The sequence below is a fragment of the Syngnathus acus genome, chromosome 16 (genome assembly GCF_901709675.1).
Source record: "Syngnathus acus chromosome 16, fSynAcu1.2, whole genome shotgun sequence".
Taxonomy (NCBI): Eukaryota; Metazoa; Chordata; class Actinopteri; order Syngnathiformes; family Syngnathidae; genus Syngnathus; species Syngnathus acus.
Window position 1 is genome coordinate 9,265,492 of NC_051101.1, and position 22,183 is coordinate 9,287,674.

General features: G+C 42.6%; 1 protein-coding gene across 5 annotated transcripts; it reads left to right on the forward strand.

The window, feature by feature from the left end:
• Window positions 1-2,256: 2,256 nt before the first annotated feature.
• hdac9b (histone deacetylase 9b) lies at window positions 2,257-19,848 on the forward strand. 5 transcript variants are annotated; one of them, XM_037273857.1, is made up of 11 exons: window positions 2,257-2,727; window positions 7,603-7,844; window positions 8,061-8,268; window positions 8,964-9,090; window positions 9,189-9,310; window positions 12,482-12,613; window positions 13,104-13,219; window positions 14,459-14,581; window positions 14,963-15,140; window positions 15,224-15,438; window positions 18,020-19,848. In XM_037273857.1, exons 1-11 carry the CDS (start codon window positions 2,619-2,621, stop codon window positions 18,335-18,337), a joined length of 1,890 nt encoding a protein of 629 aa, XP_037129752.1. In that variant the 5' UTR covers window positions 2,257-2,618; the 3' UTR covers window positions 18,338-19,848. The 5 variants fall into 5 exon arrangements, with proteins under 5 accessions (XP_037129752.1, XP_037129755.1, XP_037129751.1 ...); XM_037273860.1 differs by having other exon boundaries at window positions 8,973-9,090; XM_037273856.1 differs by having other exon boundaries at window positions 2,261-2,727; window positions 8,964-9,096.
• The last annotated feature ends 2,335 nt before the right edge of the window (window positions 19,849-22,183 follow it).

Sequence of the window (22,183 nt, forward strand, 5' to 3'; positions counted from 1 at the left end):
CTGCAAATCCATTGCCTCCAATTTATAGTAGTAATATACAAAGCATGTTGGAAAAAATAGGGCCACTTGTAAATAAATTGTTTGGGAGATTATTGAAGAAAGTAATGCTGCAATTCAATTTTAGCAGTGCTCTCGCTCATATAAATAGCGTTTCCATTTTCATATTATTCATGTGATGGACTCACTTCCTCGTTTGAGAAACTATTCCTGGCTTTTGTGGAGGTCAGCCTCTGGGGCTGGACTCAACAATCTTTTGCTCCGACAGATGCTGCGACAGATGGAGTCTTTAGCCATCCTTACCTTCGGCTTGAGGATTTCTTATCTCTCGCACAAATCTTTATCCAGTGGGACTGCCAACCATTTCATAAAAAATAGGAGTGACAAGAGCTGTAAAAGTTGCACAAAGCAGAAGTTTTGATTTTTTTTCCTCATTATTATTCTGGCTAATTGGCTCACAAGCGGCATAATTAATGTCAGACACTCATTGCGCGTTCCAATTTTGACTTCCTTGGCTGTGATAAAAGGATGGAGGGGTTCAATGTTTGCCTAGCTGAAATAACACAGTAAAAGTCTTTCTGCGTGTGCACGCGAGTGTGCGCGTGCACGTCCGCAGCCAGTCGTCACAGCGCAGCACCTAAAAATAGCTGTTCTGGCTCCACGCCCCTGGCTGGGGGACAGGTCAAATTATGAAGGAAGATGAAAAATTTAAAGGCACAGGCTGTTTGGCCACAAAGCTGCCTTAGTGGTCAGATTTGATTTGACTTTTATGGGAGGGAGTCACATTATATCAACAATGGATGTTAGCTAGTTTTGGAAGGCGTATTAATAGAACACTCGTGAAATTGTATATTTTCTCAGGGTTTGGGTTTTAAAAGTGACTAATGTGTTTGCATTTTCTCATAGTCCCACATTATACATCACATTAGACAGGCTGTTGCATGGGGATGGTGGTGGTAGGGGTAGGGGGGGGGGTACGCCATGGGAGATGCTCTTGACACAGTTGGTTTATGTAATTGCCGTCGCGCTGTTACGGCATCTTCCAGTTGGCAAGTTGAAAGCATGCTTCCCGAGTAACAGCACTGGCTTGAATACACACTCGAACCCCACACATAAGCCGACACACACTCGGCAATGTGTCTTCAGTGAACACAGCGTGTATGTGGCCTACCACTTCACCATATCTTGTTGGGTGTTAGTCGGAGAAAGTTGCTTCGAAGGCACTGCGGTGCTCAATTCTGATTTAATGGTAGTAGTACCAGATTTTTTAAACTGTCTGTTTAATCATATATACGACAATAATATTGTAAATAAGAACATTGCATTAGTCAGACTCTTCTCATTGATTTAAAATGCAGGTAAACTCCACTGATTGTTTTATTATTTTTTTATCTTCATTTATTTTTATTGAATGTTGTTTTGGGTAGACACATTTTAGGATTTTTAGAGCTTAGGCCTTTGTTGAGAGGGCTTATTGTTTGGGCTCTATTTGCAGCCAACTGATCTGATTTTTAAAAATCATTTCAACAAGCATGATTCCGATGAGATGATAATTGGTTATTTTCTCACTGCCTTGACCTACATCCGAATTGGACCACCCGAGGCTCCTGGGATAAAAAGATTTAAGTTAAAGGGCGTATTAGCATTAATTGTACCTTGAGGGGTTAAAATAGACGGACGCAGCACGTTTTCTCCCCAAAAGTGTCGTCACAGTACCGAACTCGGTTTGAGAAAGATCAAGTCGTTCGGCTCAAAATAATTTTTCCAATTTCCATCCGCTCACTGGTAAACGAACGATTCAATTTCGACTTGACACAACCCAATGCTGACTGATTAGTCAAGTGCTTTGGCTCAGAGAATGTGAACAAGAGGTGGGAAATCACCTTTAAGAATGCCTTTGTGGTGGATTACACCAGGAGATATTTAAATATAGAGCCGGCATTTTTGTGAATCACATGAAATAAGCGCTTTTTGTGAATCATTTGACAACTACATCAATGTGTAAAGGGGATCCTACTGCTCGTCCACCTGAGAGAACAAAATGAAGATAGGAATAGAGACTTGTTCCACAACTCAAAGAGGGAGGGGAGATCAAGACTCCATCTGCAGAGAGGGAGTCAGGAGACATGCCTTCTGGCAGAAACTGCAGAAGACAGCTGTGTTTGGTGTGGTATTTTTAAACGCATCATTGCTGCTCCAATCCCTGCGCCTCGCCTGACCTATTTTTAGCCAGGGCTGGCTATTGTTCTATTTCTGTCACCTGTGGGCCACGCAGTTGTTGATTCACATGCAAATGAAGCTCACTCCCTCCCCAGCTTGCATTGCTCGCCTGAGTGAGGTGCTCAGCGCTCACTCCACGACTTTGCCAGGCAACATTTGCAAGCTCCCCTCTGACACGTTGCTGTGAAGAGAAAGCAGCGAGCTTGACACTGTCTTAGTGTTTGGGTGCCGGGCCAGGGCTGAAAGCAAACAGCCCTGCAGAGATCGAGAGCACTCCTGCTTTCCAGTGAAGAGTGCTGTCTCAGAGGAGGAGGCGGAGGAAGGCACTCGCTCCCCCGGGTGGCTGAAGGGGTGGCTCTCTTGGTGACGGCGTGCGATGAGACCCGAGTGCTAAGTGGAGTATGCTGCAGACGATTTACGAGGGCGAGTCAAGTTTCTCCACAACAGACGGCCGCGTTGGAGCCCAGCCGCTCCTTTACCAGAGCAGGATGCACAACGTGAACAGTTCAGGTGATGCTTTTTTTTTAGTTGCTCTACCTCGGGATGTCATCTTTTAGTTTTTTTCCCTCCCCTCTCTTGGCTTTTCTACTCGTGCATTCCATCTTGACATCGCACATCGTCAGTGTACTTGTGTCTCTCCCACTCTCTCGCTCGCTCGCTCTTCCACCCAACTCTGCGCGCAGCTTGTCTCTCTTTCTCTGTGCAAAGAACAACTCTCAGCTGGGCGTCGTGGTAGGATCACGCACCTTTTCCTGAATCGAGGTATTTCTCATGACATATGTTGCTTTCTGTTCTTAATCGGTTCTAATGCTGAGCGTTCAAGCAGCTCTGAATTTTCTAATAGGAACTGTCATTGTGCTAAACAATATGAATAGGAAGTGTGCAACCCTTGTTCCCAAACTCTTACCGGTCAAAGTGAGTCACTGAGATTATAAAGGGGATGTTGTTTTCGTGTACTTTTTAGGGAAGTGGAAAAAGTGTCATGGTAAATGCAGAGGGGGGCAACTTAAAGGTTTCCCTCCGAACATTGACCACAGTGCTTTATTTCTGGCTTAACATGAAATGGAAATTTACAATACGGCAATGTATTGACTCACATGAGTTGGCAGCAAAAGGGATTTAAGATGAGTCAGGACGTTGTTTGTCATGCATTTTGTAATTGTTCAATGTTTGAATGGGCTGCATAGTCTTTGATTGTCAGAAGTGACATGGGTGTTTGGTGACAAAGTGATGAATCATTTGGTTAATGTGATATACGTACCTTGAATAGCAATTAGGTGAGACAAAAATAAATCAAATGTGAATTTTAGTCTTTTAAAAAAAACAAGCATGAGTTTGACTGCAGGCAAAACCCCGAGAGGCCGCACGAATTTCGAAAGAAGACAGGAGGATGACACATTCCATCTGTCAATAAATCATGTTGTCACACGTCTTGTCCTCTGTGTGCGAGGCCTGTTTGTCAAACAACGGCTGCACAGAGCGTCCGAATTCAGCCTCCTTGCTTATTCTGTGGGTCAGCTATTCTTAGGTGAGTTATTTTCAGCTTATGGCATTAGCCGGCTAAGATTAGGCGTCTGTGCATTATCATTCCATCTTGGCATGCTCCTGATATAACAGTGCCTTGGAACATATATTAATAGTGGAACCCGTTCGCCTGCTGGATTTGTTTTTTTCTTTTATGGTAAATGACTTGAGATTTTGACAACTATTCACAAGGTGTTTCTGAACTAATCCCGAAAGACTAAGTCAGCTATGAATTGAGGTCAATTGCAATCTGCTCCGACCATAATATATATATATTTTTTAGATAATACTGTTTCATTTCAAGTAGTTCACGTAAATACGAGTGATTTAGTGACATCAGACGAAAGCTTGTTCAAATGGGCTCTCAAAGCAGGAAACTAATTAGCTGAGTCTGAATGCAAAACATGTTGCAAAGCCACTTCAATAGGAAGCTTGCAAACAATAATAGTCTACCTTCCAAGTACCCTTGTGTGGCTCATCTACCTTTATGTCCCCTCAGAAGGTGTTTGAAGTGCTCACGACACACATACAAAAAAAAAGTTGAATAATAGGTTATATAATCCTTTTGTTGTTTTAGATTTTTCTTTGTGGCTTTATGAGGAGGAAGGCTTGAGGATGCTTTTGTGGCTCCCGCCGTCGGTATAATTGATTTCTGGGGATTGATGTATTAGGATATGAGTCATATTTTCTGCAAAAATTGCCATATTTACATAGGACTTGACTATCAATTTTAGAAGATGATATTTTTTGGTCGTTGTTTTTAATAATGAATGAATGGGGTATTGTGTGTTGTTTTTGTTGACGGCCAAACAGGAGCCAGCAAGCTTGCACGGTGATCCGGGTCAGGCCTCTTTGTTAACAGATAGCACTGCAAGTCTGAAATCTGGCTCAGCGGCAAGGACGAGCCGACGTCTTAAAAATAAAGCGCCGTTTCCTGCTTTAGACTTGCAGGCTGCTCAAAATAACAAGGCACTTAATGAGAGATCCAGTGCCACATTGCAGTCACTAAGATCAGCTTATTTTTTTCCACTTCTTCTGTCTCTGCTTCTATTTTGATTGTCAGAGAGAATTTAGATTAGTAAATGTGGGCAAAATGCCACACGAATAAAGCGATTAAGTACTGCTTATGCCCAGTTTTTTTATTTGTAAAAGATGATTAATAGTAGCCAACATCAGAATCGCGCAACTGGTGCAATGGAAGTGAAGTTGTAAGAACAGCTTTGTGTTTGGTGAGTGTTATTTATATGATGAATGACTTGTTTCTCTCCAAGCCATTTTATTCTGAGCAGCCATCTCAAATTAAGGCTGTAATTGTCACTCTAAATAAGAGCAAGGCAGAGCAGGAGAGTAAACACTTTTGAGATCGTTGGCGCTCCGACTGCAGTGGGCACACGGCGTGCGTCACCCAATCGCCGCTCGGCGGGCCTTCTACAGGGAGGAATCTGGGCATGGGGCAACAGGGTACTTGCCTGGGGCTAAAAACACATTTGGGAGCTGTCATTCATAAATATCTTGTTTACCAGTGCGTGGTGCATTGGTGCTGCCGTCCAAGCGTGAGAGGTGTCATTCTAATCTAGAAACATTTATTTGCATCAAGGGTCACCATGACCCAAAGCCTGATTATGACTTGAAGATTACATGAATGCAACATGGCGCTTTTATTTTTGCAAGCGTTAAATTAAGATGGCAGCTTCACAAGTGTGACAGTCTTTCGCACATTGTCTATATTAAGAGCATTTATATTTGGCCCCAGTTACTGGTGGTTCGGTATTCTTGCCTGCCTACGGATTATTTTCGTTTTGACAGAAGCTAAAGATTTCTGTTTCCAGGCTCGAAAGTACTGCGTGTGCTTTTTGTCAAAATGCCTTTTGTTTTGGGGTGAAGTATATAGTCTGAAGAACGTTTGGAACTCTTTTTTTTTTATGGCAGTCGTGATGGATGTATGTTGTCAATTTTCCAATTGGTACGCTTGAATAATCACCATACCTTAAGGATCTCATTATTTTCCCTCAACTTTGGCGCTCGGCTCTGCGCTATTCTTGTGGACGGTGGGTGGACAAGAATAGCACGGGCGCGTGAGGCTGTTGTGGTTTCCTCAAGGGCCATTTCATGCAGGCTCGGTTATCAAATGTGGCCTTAAGCTTTCACACTCCCGCCTACACCCCCCTCACCACCACCACGTCTAAGAAATAGTGATAGAGGCTCAGCTTGATGCGCCGATCAAAGTGAAGATCCTTAATGTCATTCGCAGTCAGGGTTGGGAATGAAGTATGAGATTAATTAAATATCACAGTGGCGAGTTCTCCTCCTGCCAGCAGGTGTTTTTGTTGCTATTTTTAGGTCCATTAGGCAGAAGTAGCACTGACGGTGTCTGACTCACGGAGTCCTTGAATGGTTCACAGGTTCACGGCTGTCCCTGGAACAGCGCCCGTTAACAGTAGAGTCCTTTGTCAAGTACTTGCACGCCAAGATGCATTTTCCTTGTCAACATTGAGGAGTCTGATCTACAGGTACCTTTTCATGTCGGTGCCCTCCTCTGTCATTTCACTGAAGCTGTTTTTAGAACACCAGGACTCCCTACTGGTTGTCTTCACTGTTTGAACCTCTTCTAAGACTATCACACACTATTGTGCAATTTTTCTTTTATTGTGTTTCTCTCTGCTGGGGACTCCGTCTTTATATAAGAGCTGATATAATAGTCCACATGTCACATTGGCACAGTAGGCAGGAGATGACATGTGGCGAGACTCCATAGCTGCAGGATGGGGTGTGTGCTCATAATTACGTAGCTGGTTGTTGCTATGACAGCAGCAAGTTAGGGTGGCGGATACTTGCATGTGGGGGTTGTCACAGACCAGGATTGCACCACTTGCTTTTATGTCGCTATTTATATAATCAGCAACGCCACGTACAAATGCAATGCTGCCTGTTATGCAAATTAACATCAGTATACCTGCCTGAGGGAATGATGGCAACTAGTGAGAAGATGCTTCTTTGACTGGTATATAATAAATATAGTGACTGGTTATTAAAAATATTTAAAGGAAGGAAATAGTGTCGCAATACACAAAATGACAAATGTGAGGTGTGTTTATTAAGGCAAGGAAGGCACTCAATAAATCGAATTGCAGCTACTGGAATTTCAAATGGGTTGTGATGTTTCCTTGGTGTCAAAAACAGAATTTGGGTGATTATACAGTATGTTCAGCTACACAAATTAAAATGGACTTCATAGATGGTTCTTTTGCAAATGAAGATGAACTAGTCTTTTGAAAATGAAGATGAACTAGTCTTCCATGTTTTTAACTACATATCATTTCCCTCTATATACAGAGCTCGTAGCACGAAAGGAAGCTCGGTGTCTTCATATCTGCCAATTACACGTAATGACAAAAACACTTCCGATTAACGTCAGCACTCATTAAGAAAACTGGCAAGATCTCAAAATACAGTGTTATGCCACTATGATCGTCATCCTTAAAACAAATATTTTCCTTTAAGGATTTATAAGTGACATGATGTCCTAGGAGAAATGAGAAGAATGTCGTTTGTTTATAAAATAGGATTTAAATAAATACTTGAAATGTCCACTGTGAGCTCCGTGCCAAATGTCCACTGGGTCCTCAGTACAGCTGCTCCCAGTAGACTCTGCCGGATGTGATCCAGTGTTTGTTTTTAGAAACGATTATAATTACAGGTTTGCATGAGAGAAAGCTTTGCCTTCATGATTCTCACTTTTCTCCTTCTCTTCCTCGCTCTCCATTATACAGCAGCACTGATATAACACTGTGTCTCGTGACGGAGACGCGTTCAGTGTTTGACATGTAATTTTTATTTTTTTTATTTTGTTTTGGAATACAGTGGAGATTAAGTCCGACGTCCCACTGGTTGTGGAACCCATATCGCCGTTAGACCTGCGCACAGACCTGAGGATGCTGGGGCCAGGTTCGGACCCGGGATTGTGGGAGCGGCAGTTGCAGCAGGAGCTCCTTCTCATCCAAAAGCAGCAGCAGATCCAAAAGCAGCTGCTCATCAGCGAGTTCCAGAAACAGCATGAGAAGTTAACCCGTCAGCACCAGGCTCAGCTCCAGGAGCACCTCAAGGTGGGTCAGCTTTAACTTGAAACATTAGGGAGAAAAATTGAGCATCACAATCTTACAGCAGAGTGTGAACATTTTTTCACATGCAAGCATCAAATCATCCATCACTGTGAAATACAAAACCACAGTAAGGTCCCAAAAATAGCTGTGATTTCCCAAAACATCAAGCACCGAGAGTTGCTTTCCTCAGGCTTACCACTGGTTGTGCTGCGCTCTCAGCTTCAACAGGAGCTCCACACCATGAAACAGCAGCAGGAACTTGCAGAGAAGGAGCGCCGTCTGGAGCAGCAACAGCAGCTGCAGCAGCAAAACCAGCAGCACCAACAGAGCCAGCAGCAGAACCAGCAGGAGAAAGAGCAGGAGAGGCATCGGCGAGAGCTGCACATCTCCAGCATGAATCTAAGGGCCAAAGAGCGAGCCAGAGAGAGTAAGAGCTCCACACCGAGGGGGAAAATCACTCTCGAAAAATACACATTATTATTATTATTAAATAATATATTTACTTTACACAAAACTGAGAGGAAAAAGTTAAACTACAATATATAAGACATTTGTTTCGTATGATATAATCTTCCAACTTTGTCCCTTATTCTAATGGTCTCTGTTTTTACTCACATTGTTTCAGGTTTGCTTTTTAAAATTTATTATTATTACATTATTATTAGCTTGGTTTTAAAATTAAGAGGCTAAGAGGATCTTTGTAATTTCAAGGTGATCATTATAAAAAAGACTATAATTAAAGCAATATAAATAGCTAAGGCTTCCTGGTGCCATTTAATCCTGGAATTTTGTTGAAAATATCTTTTAATAGAACTATGAGAATAGCTTAAGGTCTAAGGTTTCATTTCTGTTTTTACATTCTGTCTAATAATAGAGATGACTTATGACTTTGCCAGGTCAGGTAATTTGAAACGATGCCCTGAAACTGTCGGCCTGCAATAGGAGCGTTCTCGCTCACATTTTTTTTTGGTTGCAATTCTTATTGGCCGCTAGGGGGGGATCTTTCTACATGTCAAGGGACAAAAACAGAGCAGTTCAAACAGAAATAATTTGGAATTCACCATATGCATCACAAGTCATGTATCCTTAGGGTAACCCCAATCCTTGTTCTTGCACCTTTTGGTCTCACAGGTGCAGTGGCCAGTACAGAGGTGAAGCAGAAACTCCAAGAGTTTCTGTTGAGCAAATCAGCAAAGGACCCCACCGGTAATGGTGGCAATCATTCATTCATCCACCACCCCAAGCTCTGGTACAGGTGACTACTTTTAAATGAGTGTAAAGCACTTTTGAGGTGCACATTTACATTGCTACACTGCATTGTGTCCTTTTATTGTTTTGTGTCCTCAGGTCCTCTCATCATATCTCTCTGGACCAAAGCTCTCCACCACTGGGCGGCATGTCCCCGACCTGCCATTACACTCTGCCATCACCCGTTGACGGCAAGGACGACTTCCCCTTGAGGAAGACAGGTCAGCTCATTTGCATATGTGTGACACACATACAACAATTCTAGAAATATACACCTAGTGCATCCTTTGCTTTTCATTTGCATTCACTAGACTCCACTTGCAGTCAGAAATACATAACTGGACCTTTATTGATGTATTGGCTCGTTATGATGATGCCTGAAAATCTAATGCTTTCCCAGCTTGTAAACTTTTGGGAAAGAAAACAGTTATTATGGAGTCTACATTACACATACATGAGTACAAGTTGTACCTCGAAGAACAAAAAAGACTGTACCACAAGTTCTAACAGTGTGGGCTATAATTAAGATCCCGTTTGACCTCTGTCAATCAAGAGTTCTATAGAGCTATTGAGTGTTTCCTGGGGTTGCTGATGACCTGCTAATAAGGTCAGTTAGGCTCATTATGACCCCCGCTTCTCTCATCCATCCAGGGAAGCACAAAATGAGGACACTTGAATTCCTTCTTTAGTTGTTTCATAGTTCACTTTGAAACGATTTCAGACACATTTAATGATGTTGGTTTTTTATATCATTATTAGAACCATGACTAACAATATACTCTCTGATTAACTGTTTAAAGAAAGTAATAAATGCAGTAATAAGAGCAGTTAAATCTTTCCCAAATTCTGGGCTTTAGAAGTAATTTTGAACGGACACAGGTTCCCACCGAAAGGTAAAAAAACTTTAGCGGTTTAAAGCTTGAGGAGGCCTTTGGGGAATGCTGTATAAATAAAAATAATTCCCGTCCCTTCGTTTTTACAAGACTTGGCGAGCTCCAAAAAAAAAAAAACTCCGCTATGAGGTCACCAAATTACATTATGTTCTTTCCCCCTCAGTGTCTCTTTAATTTCCAAAACGACCCTACTGGTTAATTTGTGTATACCCAGTTTCGAGATTACTCAGAGGAATTGTGCAGACGTCTCACATTGATAAAACTTGTTGCTTCATAGATTCCTGAATCTATATGTGGTCATTTCCTGCTTAGTCTTTCCTCCCCCACTTCCTGTCTGTCTTCATTAGAGCCATTTTAAAGGTTGACGTACAAAGGTGGCGTTGTTCCCAGCCACCGAACGCCACCGATGGCTGATTGGCAGGTGTTGCCGCGGTCGGGATGGGCCCTGACATGATTGTTTGTTTAAGAAAAGATAGTGCTCTCAAAACAAAATGGAGGTGACTCAAGTACTCTGTGTGAGACACCCGACTGCTTGGTTGGGCCAAAGGGCGAAGTTCATTGTTTATTCTGGTAGAGTTTCATAATCACATTTGTCAGGAATATATATTTTGTCACACGTGGTTCTTTTCATGAGTCTTGGGACTTTTACAAACCCAGTAAATGTCAAGCCATTCCAAGTTTAACAGGAAATAGTGTTGGCGGTTGCCAAATAGTAGGCCAGGGATAGGTTAAAAAAATGTATATCATAACTTATTGGATTCATATATTATTCACTTAAAGCTTAAGAAGAAGAACAGTCACCATTGTAAAAAAAATGGACAAACTGTTCAGGCAAAGTTTTATGTGTATCTGAATTAACCTCTGCTAAAACTATAATGTTTACTCAACAATTAACTTTGAAAGCACGAGGGGAATTTTAGAGGCGGGATTACTGCTTGGAAGTTGAATCTATATTTAGGACAGAGCTAAATATCAAGCAAGTTCCGGTGTACATACCGTACTTGTTGTTTTATGATTGATGTCAACCTATTTTAGTTGTACTCAAGAACGAGAGCAGAAACACCTGGACGAAACCATCTTTTTTTTTTTTTTGGGCATGCCATAACTATCAACCTCCTAAAATGGCATTTGGATTGAGAACGTAGCTAAAAAAAAAGCATGTTGTGGAGGTAATTGTCTAGATATGCACTGATTGATTCATCTTTTCTCAGAATTATCGATGGAATTCCACGTTATTCGCCCATCTAACCTTTCCGTCATAAAGCTTCTACTGCGCTTTAAGGTCGTCATAATTGCCTTCTGTATCTCGGAGCATCAGGGCGATTTTGTGTTTTTCCACGGGGACCAGTGAGAAAGCGTTCCTTCCCATGCCGCTGTCTGCCGTTCCCGTGGTGACCAATTGGCATATGTTGCTTAGTGGCAGCAGCAGTGTATAAAAATAGAAAGCAATCAAGGCAGTGGGGCGTGAAGCAGATTCACAGGACTCCCAGCAGCCTTTTTCTCCCTCCCACTCCTCTCTTCTTTCTTCCTCCCTTTCATTCATCCTCACACCCACAGGATTAGAGGTCCGCCGCCGCCACGTATTAGGGATGAGGCTTTGGCTGCTTTGACAAATGCCAGAAATAGCAGCATCTGGCCCACTGTGCCCCTATCTACCCTCCAGCACCGCCTCCATATTCATCCTCCCCCGCGGCACTCCTACGTCATCATAACCTTACTTCCCCATTTTCAGCTGCATGAGCTTCGCAATGTATGCACACACACACAAATAACATTTTTGATTCACAAACTGAATAATCAAAAAAAAAAAAGATGTTGTGTAACAGGTTTACATAACGTCACTGCAGCATGCGTATTTTATCTTATGGGAGTTTTGGGTCTTCGTTTGGCTGCATGGGTTAAAATCTTTAGTATCCTTAGTAACATCTACTTCAAGTCGAGTGTTCCCAATTTTGAGTTTGGAAATTATTGGGTGAAAAGTCACACGAGAAAAATTGGCTGGTCTATCTGCTATCTGGATAAGGTTCCGCCTGGCTGTTGAAAACTGAGGAGTGTATCGGTATTTCTGTTTTGCATTAGGAGGTGGGAGGTGTTGTGGGGAGCTTGAAACATCTGCCATGTTTTTGTGTTAGTTTAACTGTTGCTACTGTATCAGACTGTGGTCACCAGGGCGGCAGGTAGCGGCAGAATTTCTCAGTGTTTCGCGAGCTAATTTAGTCCAGATGATTTGGAAAAAGGCCTGATCTTGAGTCATTTAATCGATCCAATTTTTTTGGGAATATTTCAAATTGTTGAAGTGTGATAATATAATAACTTGATTGATAGTCTGATTTTATGATGTTCCTGTTTGCTTTCACAAGTTCCATTACATTGGCGAGAGGGGAAAAAAAAACAACAACACTGCTTTGACTTACTCACACCATCGGGTCATTTTTCACCCTCGGAGAATAAACTGAGACTGAAGGTTCACTCGCTATTTTTATCTTCTTTCTTTTTTAGCCTCCGAGCCCAACCTGAAGGTACGGTCCAGACTGAAACAGAAAGTAGCTGAGAGGCGGAGCAGCCCCATGCTCAAGAGTAAAGATGGCAACCTCGTCACACCGTATAAGAAGAGGGCACTCGAGCTCATGGGTATGAGACCAAGCTTATGGCAGTTAGAACATTTTTTATGTATATTTATTTTTTTATGTATGTACGTATATATGTATATTTTAATTTTTTATGTATATATTTGTATATATATTTTATGTGTATGTGTGTGTGTGTGTGTATATATATATACACATATATATTTTATATATATATATATATATATTTAATTTAATATATATATATATACACATATATACGTACCGTAATTTTCGGACTATAAGTCGCACCGGAGTATAAGTCGCACCAGCCATAAAATGCCCAAAAAAGTGAAAAAAAACCATATATATGTATATAAATCGCTCCTGAGTATAAGTCGCCCCCCCACCCAAACTATGAAAAAAACCGCGACTTATAGTCCGAAAATTACGGTATATATATATATATATATATATATATATATATATATTTTTTTTAAAGTTGGATCGTGTGCATGAATACTCATTACTTGTAACTTGTATATGTTCTGCAGACTCCACACCCACAAAAAGTGCCCCTGGCTCCGGCCCCAGCTCCCCCATCGGGGCCTCCAGTGCCTTGGGGGCAGAAAATGGACCCTCCTCTTTGCCTACTACCACAAAAACTGAGGTACATTGGCCAAATGTCTGCAGTGCCTTTTATTTGCCAAATGAAGGAAGCTGTGGCATATGCATGTTTAAAAAAAAAAAAAAAAAAAAAAAGGTTTTGGCGAGATGGGGTGAAAGTACAAAATGCTTGGCTGCCCTTCTGCTCGCAGCTATAAAAACAGCCATTTGCCCTCTGTCTGTTCCCCTCCAGTGAAAATGACTACCCACACCGACATTAAAGAGGCACAGCTTGACCCGTGTGTCCGACTGCGCCAGGTTTACTTGTGTTAAAACAACACATTTTGCAGGAAATGTGAGCGTTTAAGAGCAAACAACAGCAACAGTTTCAATCCTGCTCCTTTTTTATCGCTCACATTATTCCTCCAGATGTTCTGCACAATTAGGCTTTTCAAACAAAAAAAAAAACAATCTGAAGTTTGGCTCCGAGTTGGGCTGTTGGCTTGTCATTGTATTTCTGTCATTGACTTGGCTTCGCGCCTGAGGCATTTCTTGATAGATTCAAGGCCGAGTTCTGGCCCATAGATCCCCTTGGACCGAGCTCACAAAGAAGACCATTATAGCGGGTGGCAGATATGACACATCCACTTGCAATCTCAACAGAGCAGCTGTGTTTTCCTGAACCATGGCTGTTTACTCTCGCGAGGACCTCCAGTGACAGGGAACGCAGAGACGCCCTGACATCAGGGCTCGGGGAGACAAACGGACCGTGGCGTTTAATTGAAATCCCAGGCGCTGGTAGCCAAAAAGACACCCGCGTCGTGAGCAACGTCAACACACAAGCTTGCTATTGTTTCAGCACAAGCCGAAGCTCTCGTGAAAAGTCATTGGTGGAGCGCCGGGTTGCCTGTAGACCTCATGCCTGTTGCAAAAGCAATGCATGTTGATGCACCGTTACATTAGGTATCCTTTTACAGAGGGAACGGGTCCCTCGGGTCGAATATGGGCCGGATATCCACGTACAGGTCATTGAGTACTGGTAGGGGTCGCGAGGATAAACAAGGCTGTTCCAAAACCACATGCTGGTCCCCTTCTCTGCTGGCTACAGGAAGTGTGCCCCATTGGTGGTGTCCTCCTAGAGGGCAGAGCCCAAAGGCGGGGACCAGCTAGCATTTGATCCACTGGGGATGAAGGAACACTACTTTTACTACTTTTTGTTAACTACCTAGGCCACATTCTGAACTGCTGGTGGTTCCCACAAGTGAAGTAATGTTTCTCTTTGTTTCTGTCCTGTGTCATATAGCGATGGCCTTCGCAGCCAAGATTATTCCGACCAGAGAGCTCCGTGTCCGTCTTGAGTTTATACACATCCCCGTCCTTACCGAATATTTCTTTTGGGCTTCCAACTGCGTCTTCACCTATCAGCGTAAGTATCTTTCGGTAGTCATTTATAATTTTGCATCTCCTTCATTTTGACAACAGGCCACTGACCCTTGTGGCCTTCAAAGATTTTATCACCCATTAGATAAATATTGTCTGGTATCAAGCCTGCTCTTATCTTCCACCTCATTTATCACCACTTTTTAAAAAGCCCAACTCAGGTACAACTCTTGATAACCCAACATGTGGTATATCATTGTTCAGCTCTGGCACATTCCAAGGATGCCTGGTCATTAACAGCAGTGATGTTTCACCATCTTTTAATGCTATGTCATTTAACGTTCATAATTACGACAGACAGCTTCAATATTCGGAGTATTGCATGTGGTATATGAAGTGAGTCACCATTTGTATTTTTTCTTTTCAGGCGGCTGTTGGCCTAAAAGACAGAACAATAGAGAGCAAGCATGGACTGCCAGGACATCTTCTAGGTCCTGTGCCTCTTCAGAACGGTCTGGAATCCAAAGTGAGCCCCAGTCACCAGGCTCTGCTCCAGCACCTTCTCCAGAAGGAGCAGATGAGGCAGCAGAAGATGCTTTCCACTGGTAAGAACAGTTTGCTTAAAATAAATAAATATCATTTCTAATGACCCTAAGCAAACCTAATATTTTGGGCTTTGTTGTTCAAGGTCCAGGCCCCTTGTCAACCCACCCTCTGTCCCCTCTGGCCATGAAGGATTGCTCATCCAGCACTCGGCCAAAACCACCCAAACATCGGCCCTTGAGCAGGACCCAGTCAGCGCCACTCCCTCAGAACACACTGGCACAACTTGTCATCCAGCAGCAACACCAACACTTCCTGGAAAAGCAGAAACAATACCAGCAGCAAATCCATATAAATAAGGTTTGTCTCTGCTTATTGCTTTCTGTCTGTCCTCTTCTTGGACAACTGGGATACTATGACTAGTGATCGATGATTCGAGAAAAAAACTTCAAATCTGCTCCATGAACCTGTTCTGGAATTATTTGACTTGTCTAGATGGCACTGTTGGTTTAAATAATGGCGTTGAATAGAGAGTTCCATCCAAATGAGTCAAACAATAAAACAACTGGTTCATGAAGCAAATTGAAGCTTCGTTTTACCATCACTCCGATAGACTTATTTTAAGGATACAAATCTATCTTTGCCGGTATGCTGAAGTTTAAAAGTCTTGACCCTTAGTTTGTTTTTCATCGCTATTCCACTGCCGGTAAATGTGCAATACAAAGAAGTTCAAAATGGGGAAGAAATGCTTCCCTTGCACTAATTTTGTTATCATAGCTCAAGGCACCAGTGTTGTTCACATGCTAACACTGTGAAATTCAATTCAGCTAAGTTCAAACGTAGGCGAGAGAGGAGGGGGAAAGCCCAGAATACATTTTGTTCCTCTGTGGCAATATTTGTGTTTCTGAAAGCTAGCCGAGGTCACCTCGCCAAGACACAAGAGAGTAATTATTCTGGTGTGGGACGCGTGTGAGGTGACCGACGCTGTGAAAGGCGGCATTGTGTGAGCTGCACTGTGTCCTAACACTGAGCCCTGAAGGAGGAATGGGAAACCACTGAGGAGGAAATAAAAAGCAAAAATTTAGCTCAAGTGGTAACTGACGTGTACAGCTGACACGTGCGTCTCAGCACCATCTTTATCTTGAACTTTCTGAGTAAAGCATCAAAATGGCAGTTTTGTTTTCGTAGAATGGGTGATGGTCCTTATTTCTTCCGATAGTGGCCTCCAGTTGAGGAGACATTTTACAATCATCAGACCACTCTCCCCAAATAGACTCTTACTTTTTCCCCCTTCATACTAAAGAGGCCATTTGAACCCTTTTACTGTCCTAGACAGAGGTACTTTAGGCACTTCAACAGTCCAAGCGAATTGAAAAGGATCTTATATTATGTGGAGACTGCTTGCTGTCCAGTCTGCTCCAAATTTCTGCATGCATATTTATACAGATTTGGAGTCAAACTCAAGGTTCGGGGGCCAGATGCGGCCCGCCACATCATTTTATGTGGACCGCAGACAAGTTGTGCATCGACTTCATGTGTCAATACTAAAATTGCAAATTGTCTTCACTTTTTAAAACTACAGATATTAGTAGCAATTTTATTACTTTTATTATTATTTTATATGTATTATATATGTATTTATTTTTATTTATCAATATTTGTTTTTACCAGTCACTGATTTCAATGAGTATACGTAATATCATATCAAATATGAGTTTGACACCCCTTTTATACAGTATGCGGGAGTTCTGCCCAACCTGCCCAATAATATTTTCTATTTTGTTTTAAACCCCCAGAACACAAAACTGATGCACTCGCATGACTTATTCAGTTGTACAAATCACAACGTGAATACGCAGATTTATTGCATCATCTGCTATTTTAATTGTTACAATACGTCGCTGGAATAGGTAGATGAACATAAATGTGCGTGTAAAGTATGAATAATTTTGGATAAATTAAATAAAATGTAATTACTTTTCCCACGGCACCCTTGCTGGGAACGGTTTACATTTTATCTAAAAAGAAACTGGGCTGTGATCATCCAACCCAATGAGATCGTGGGGTAAAGCCACTTAAAGCGGAGGTTATAAATGGCCACTAATCAGGGATGAGCCCTGAGTGTTTACAGCGAGGGATCAGTGAAACATTGCCCTAATTAATTTCCCAGTAGAGGCTTGTCAGGGGGGGGGCTGTTTTTACACGACCTCCGGTGCAAGCTACAGTAGGGGGCAGCAATGGAAATTTACAAGAGATTAGGCATTTGGAAAAAGTCTGCACGGTGTTTACAAAGGCTGAGCTAAAGAGGCTAATCGAGATATTTATAAAAGGCCTACCTGCTGTCGATAATTTGGTTAGCAGGCACTTTTCGTTGTTGGCTGTAGAGCCCCCTTCTGGTGCAACTGTTGAACTAATTAATTCCCTAACTGATAGTTAGCTCATAGTAAATGCAAAGTGAACTGTCACCACTATAAAGCCTTTATCACTTTGTAAGTCTAATAACATTTTATCATTCTCAACTGTCAAGAATAAAGAGAAGTTAATGACCAAAATGACACATAATTCATCACAAATTGTACCGCTCAGATTATCCAGACACTTTCTCATGTTGCAGTGATTTTTGACTCAATGGTTATCGTGGCAATTTTTCCTCTCAGCAACACAAAACTGTAAAGAAGCCAAAGAAAATCAAAACACACTTGAAGAGTTTTCGTTGCTTACTGAGCCGAAGTCTTGCCAGATTCTCTGACACCGAGTACAGTTTGTTTGATTTCAATTTGCAGAAAATTTCGATTGAACTCAAACTTTTACATTGTGAATCAATATACTGCATAGTTTCATGACTTAATATTCAGAATTGCATTCATTGGATTTTATGGTTGAAAGTGCGTGCCTGCTACATGTAAAATAAAGTTCTTCTTATTGTCAATGTGTTCTGCAGCTGCTGTCCAAGTCCATTGAGCAGTTACGTCAACCCAGCGCGCACCTGCAGGAGTCCAAGGAGGAGCTGCTCCACGGAGAGCAGCCGGAGCGCATGCAGGAGGACAGGCTGCCCCCCGGAGGAGTCATCCGGAAGCACACGCTGAGCAGCAGCGGCAGCAGCGGCGGCGGCTCCAGCGTGGAGCTCCCCGACCCGCACTACGGGGTCATCAAGGTGAAGGAGGAGCCCCTGGATAGCGAGGACGAAAGCTTGGAGGCGGAGAGGAGCTCCTATCTTCACCAGGTCAAAGGGAGGCTGGTGATAAGAGCCATGATCTGAGGATTACGGGGAGCCCGTCACACACTCCAACATTCGCAGCACATCCCTGTAGTGTACACACACACGCGCACACACACGGCGGCACTGTAGGCCCTTTGTGGCCGCAGCGGCAAACCATCCCTTTTCCACTCGTTCATCACTCCCTTTGAGACTATCCGCCATCCTCGTAGTAAATATGTAGGCTACATTGTTGTGTACATAATACCAAGACAAACGAGCTGCTTATGGTCGTTTGGAGTCTACTCGGCTGACAGAAGATGATGTACATGGCCGCTGTCTATGTACTGTGGATTTAGCATCATAGTCTACGCTATCTCAAGGGGACAGGTTAGGCAGGTGCACGGTGCGGACGAGCCAACTCGAGTTCCCACCGTGCATATTTTCACCACTGAATGCTCCTCGGCACTGAATATGATCATGAATCTTTGCAGTATGTTCAAGGGATGGGGTGGGGGGGGTATACCTACTCTGTTATTCTGGAAAATCTACATTGATGTTCTATGTTAAAGGTTGAACATCTGTCTTAGCCAGAATGTACATTTTAAATGCTGACACGGGACGCTCCCCCGTGTTGAGCGATGTCGATGGAATACGGTCCACATCTCGGATTGCAGTTTTTAGGATAAAGCACTCACCCCCCCCCACCCACACCAGCGACTCGGGTGCACATGCATCACCCAACACTCACTCGCTAGCGTTCTGTCTCTGTCTGGGCCCCGTGTTAGCTGAGCTCTCCTCCCCTGCGGGTCCAAATCAAAACGCTCCTGCCCAGCTTTCAGCAGAGGAGTCAGAGCGAGCGAGCGAGCGAGAGAGAGCGAGAGGGCCGGGCAGGAAATGCCTTCTAGAAGCCAGGAGTTGGAGTGATTCATGTGTGCAAGAATGTTTGCGAGAGAGGAGGGCCTTGGCTTGGACTAAGTCAGGAGTCTAAAGGGCCAGGCTTCACAATTGATTTACTGTCAAGGCGAATTACAAAGTGAGTGGGGATACGGTCAAGGGAGTCCTATATATGGGAGATGGCTTCCTCTCTTTTCCCCAGTGGGCATGCTTACCTCAACGTGCAGGTTTGATGTAAGGCATAAAGAAAACAAAGAAAAAAAAAAACAGGATGGGATATTTTCTCATTCGATCCCATTTCCCTTAAAAGTGCCCATTGCGACATGTATAGTCTGTCTTAAAAGTGATCAGTCCAATGTATCGGATAGCTGTAAACCGTCCCGTTCCGTTTGTAAAACTGCTCGTGAGAGTCTGTGTTTGGATCCACGTGAGCTGTCTGTCTTATGAACCGTACATGTCACTTTGTCCGGGTTTTATTGTGCTAGGTTGAGTAAACACCGTCAGAACAACGCGAGTCCTTTTCTCTTGCCTCTTTGAGTGAATTGTGATGACGAGAGAAGAACTTCTTGGGTGTGAAATGTCAAAAGGAAGAGTTTTTGTTTGTTTGTTTGTTTGTTCTTCTTTTGGCCTTGTGTGACACCTTTTTTTAAGAAAATAAAAATAAAATTAATTTACCTTCAAAGTTCTCGTCTCTTTGCTGGTTATTGAAAAGACTAAGACTCTCACCCTCTCACTCTGACATCTCATTTATAAAATAGAAGAACTAAACCGCCGCAATTGAACACATCTGTCTTGTGATGTAATTTCAAAAGTGTTTCTTCACACAATGGGCTTGATTTTTATGCCCGACACAAGCTAATTGGATGCCTGGATGAAGTTAACATTCTTTTGCACTTTGAAATGGGTGTTTGCGCCGTTGTGGGTGTGGACACAAATGACTAGCTTCCCAGCTAATGGAAGTGGCCCCTTTAATTCCCTTTAAAACATCACACACACACACACATATAAGGACAGACACACAAATACAACAAACATAATTAGCTTTGGCCTTTTAAAAGCTCTGATAATCGTGACACATCACGTAATATGACTAATTTTAAGAATGTTTCTATTTAATAGGTCAGGAATTCTTAGGATGTGACCTTCAGAGAAGAAGAAGATATTCCCATGACATGGTAATTATGTTTGATTATATTTATTGAATTAGGATAATGATGGGTCCTTGAACAATTTACGATTTATTCAAATTCTTTTTGACTTTTGATGCACACCCTTTACCTTTGGAATTTCCCCTGTAAAATGCCTGTTAAATTTGACACAAATGGGCTTTTCTCACGCTAAAGCAGCTCTTTATTTTCAGGCATGTATGTCAAGTCTTTACAGGGGGTTTAAGAAGCTTTCCGAGTGCATCGTTTGAAGTGAATGAGCAGGGTAGATTGTGGTGGCATTAGTCCAGTCAAGATAAGGTGAGCTGATGAATGACTTGCATGCATACCCTCAAACACAGCTTAGGCAATTTCACAGCACGTTTAGCGAGTGATGCTGGCCTGAGATGCCATACACGCCATCAAAAGTCTCTGAGGCCGACATTGTTTTCTGCTAAACGTGTACAGGACATACAAGAGTTTATTACAGTTCACATTTGGCACCATCTTTGAGATTGAATGAGTTAGCCTGAAAATTTACAGAAATCTTTCCACAAATAATTTGGTCTCTGGAATGCCTGCACAGCTTCGATTTAACCAAGAAAATCGAATGTTATGTAGGCATAGCTAGCTAGCAACTGTAAGTTGCAACAAAAGAGCTTGCGAGCACTCGGAGAAAAAAATAAACTTTGTTCCTTGCAGGACGTTTGAGTTTTGATTTAGTCACACCGACATGAATCAAAGGGAATCGCTTCGACCGCACACGTCAGGCTTGCTTCCTAACGTTCTATCCATGACGTACGCTCGCCTTTGAAGCCCTCCATAGGGGACGACGCTGCAGAGTGTTGAATTTGAGAAGGTTTCAGCATTTTGGCCCCTTCACACTTCCATCACGACTAATTGGACTGATGACCCGCAGCCCGCAGCGTGGTCGTTTTGTGGTAGTCATTGGAGACGACTGATTGATTGACTCCAAAAATGAATCCAGTACGCTAAAAAAAAAAGATGTGGAATGTTTCTTTGGGCTCTGAGGACCACAAGGTTGGAGATCAACTTCACTGCAGCCTACATTTCAAGCTCCATGCCACAGGATGACAGTTCTCCCGTTTGCAAATGACAAATTAAGTCGAATTTTATGTTTAAGTTTTACAGCATTGGCTAAACTTTTTTTGCTCTCTTTTTGATGCAAGCCCAACGCTCCCTTAAACATTGTACATTTTGATGTAATGAGGCAGGACACATGCCAAAATAAAGACCACTGGAGCACACATCAACTTTAAGTCCAAGTTAGAAACAGAAAGTTAACTGAGGAAACACCCCGATCGCCGTCATACTTATTTTGCATCTTATTTTTTTTACAATGGGGCAGCAAGTTGTGAATAGCGCATCTTCCACACAATCAAGAGGTTTGCATCTTGAATCACACCCAGTATGCTTTCCCCAACATTCCAAAACATGCTAGTTAGGTTCATTGAAGACAAAAATGTCATTTGTGATCAACTTTAGCTTGGCTCCAAATGTGACAGTTTTTATCCCCCCAAAAAATGGTGGATGGATGGATGGATGGATGGATGGATGCAATGTCAAGTCGATTGTGGCCCTCGAGCATAGTTTTCCCGAGTGCTTCATCCGTTCACAGCATGATGGCTGTCAATCATATGCAAGCTGTAGGAGATTGATGTCATGTTTTGATTACAGCGTCCGCAGAAGGTAAAACAGCATTCACCACATATCCTGGTCTTTCATGGTAATGCTCAGCTCTCCACAAATCTCAATATATGCTGAGCGTTTGACATCACATAAGATCATGGCCTCATAATTCCGAGATGAATGAGTAAAGACATGTATTCAGTGAAACTCTACTCTG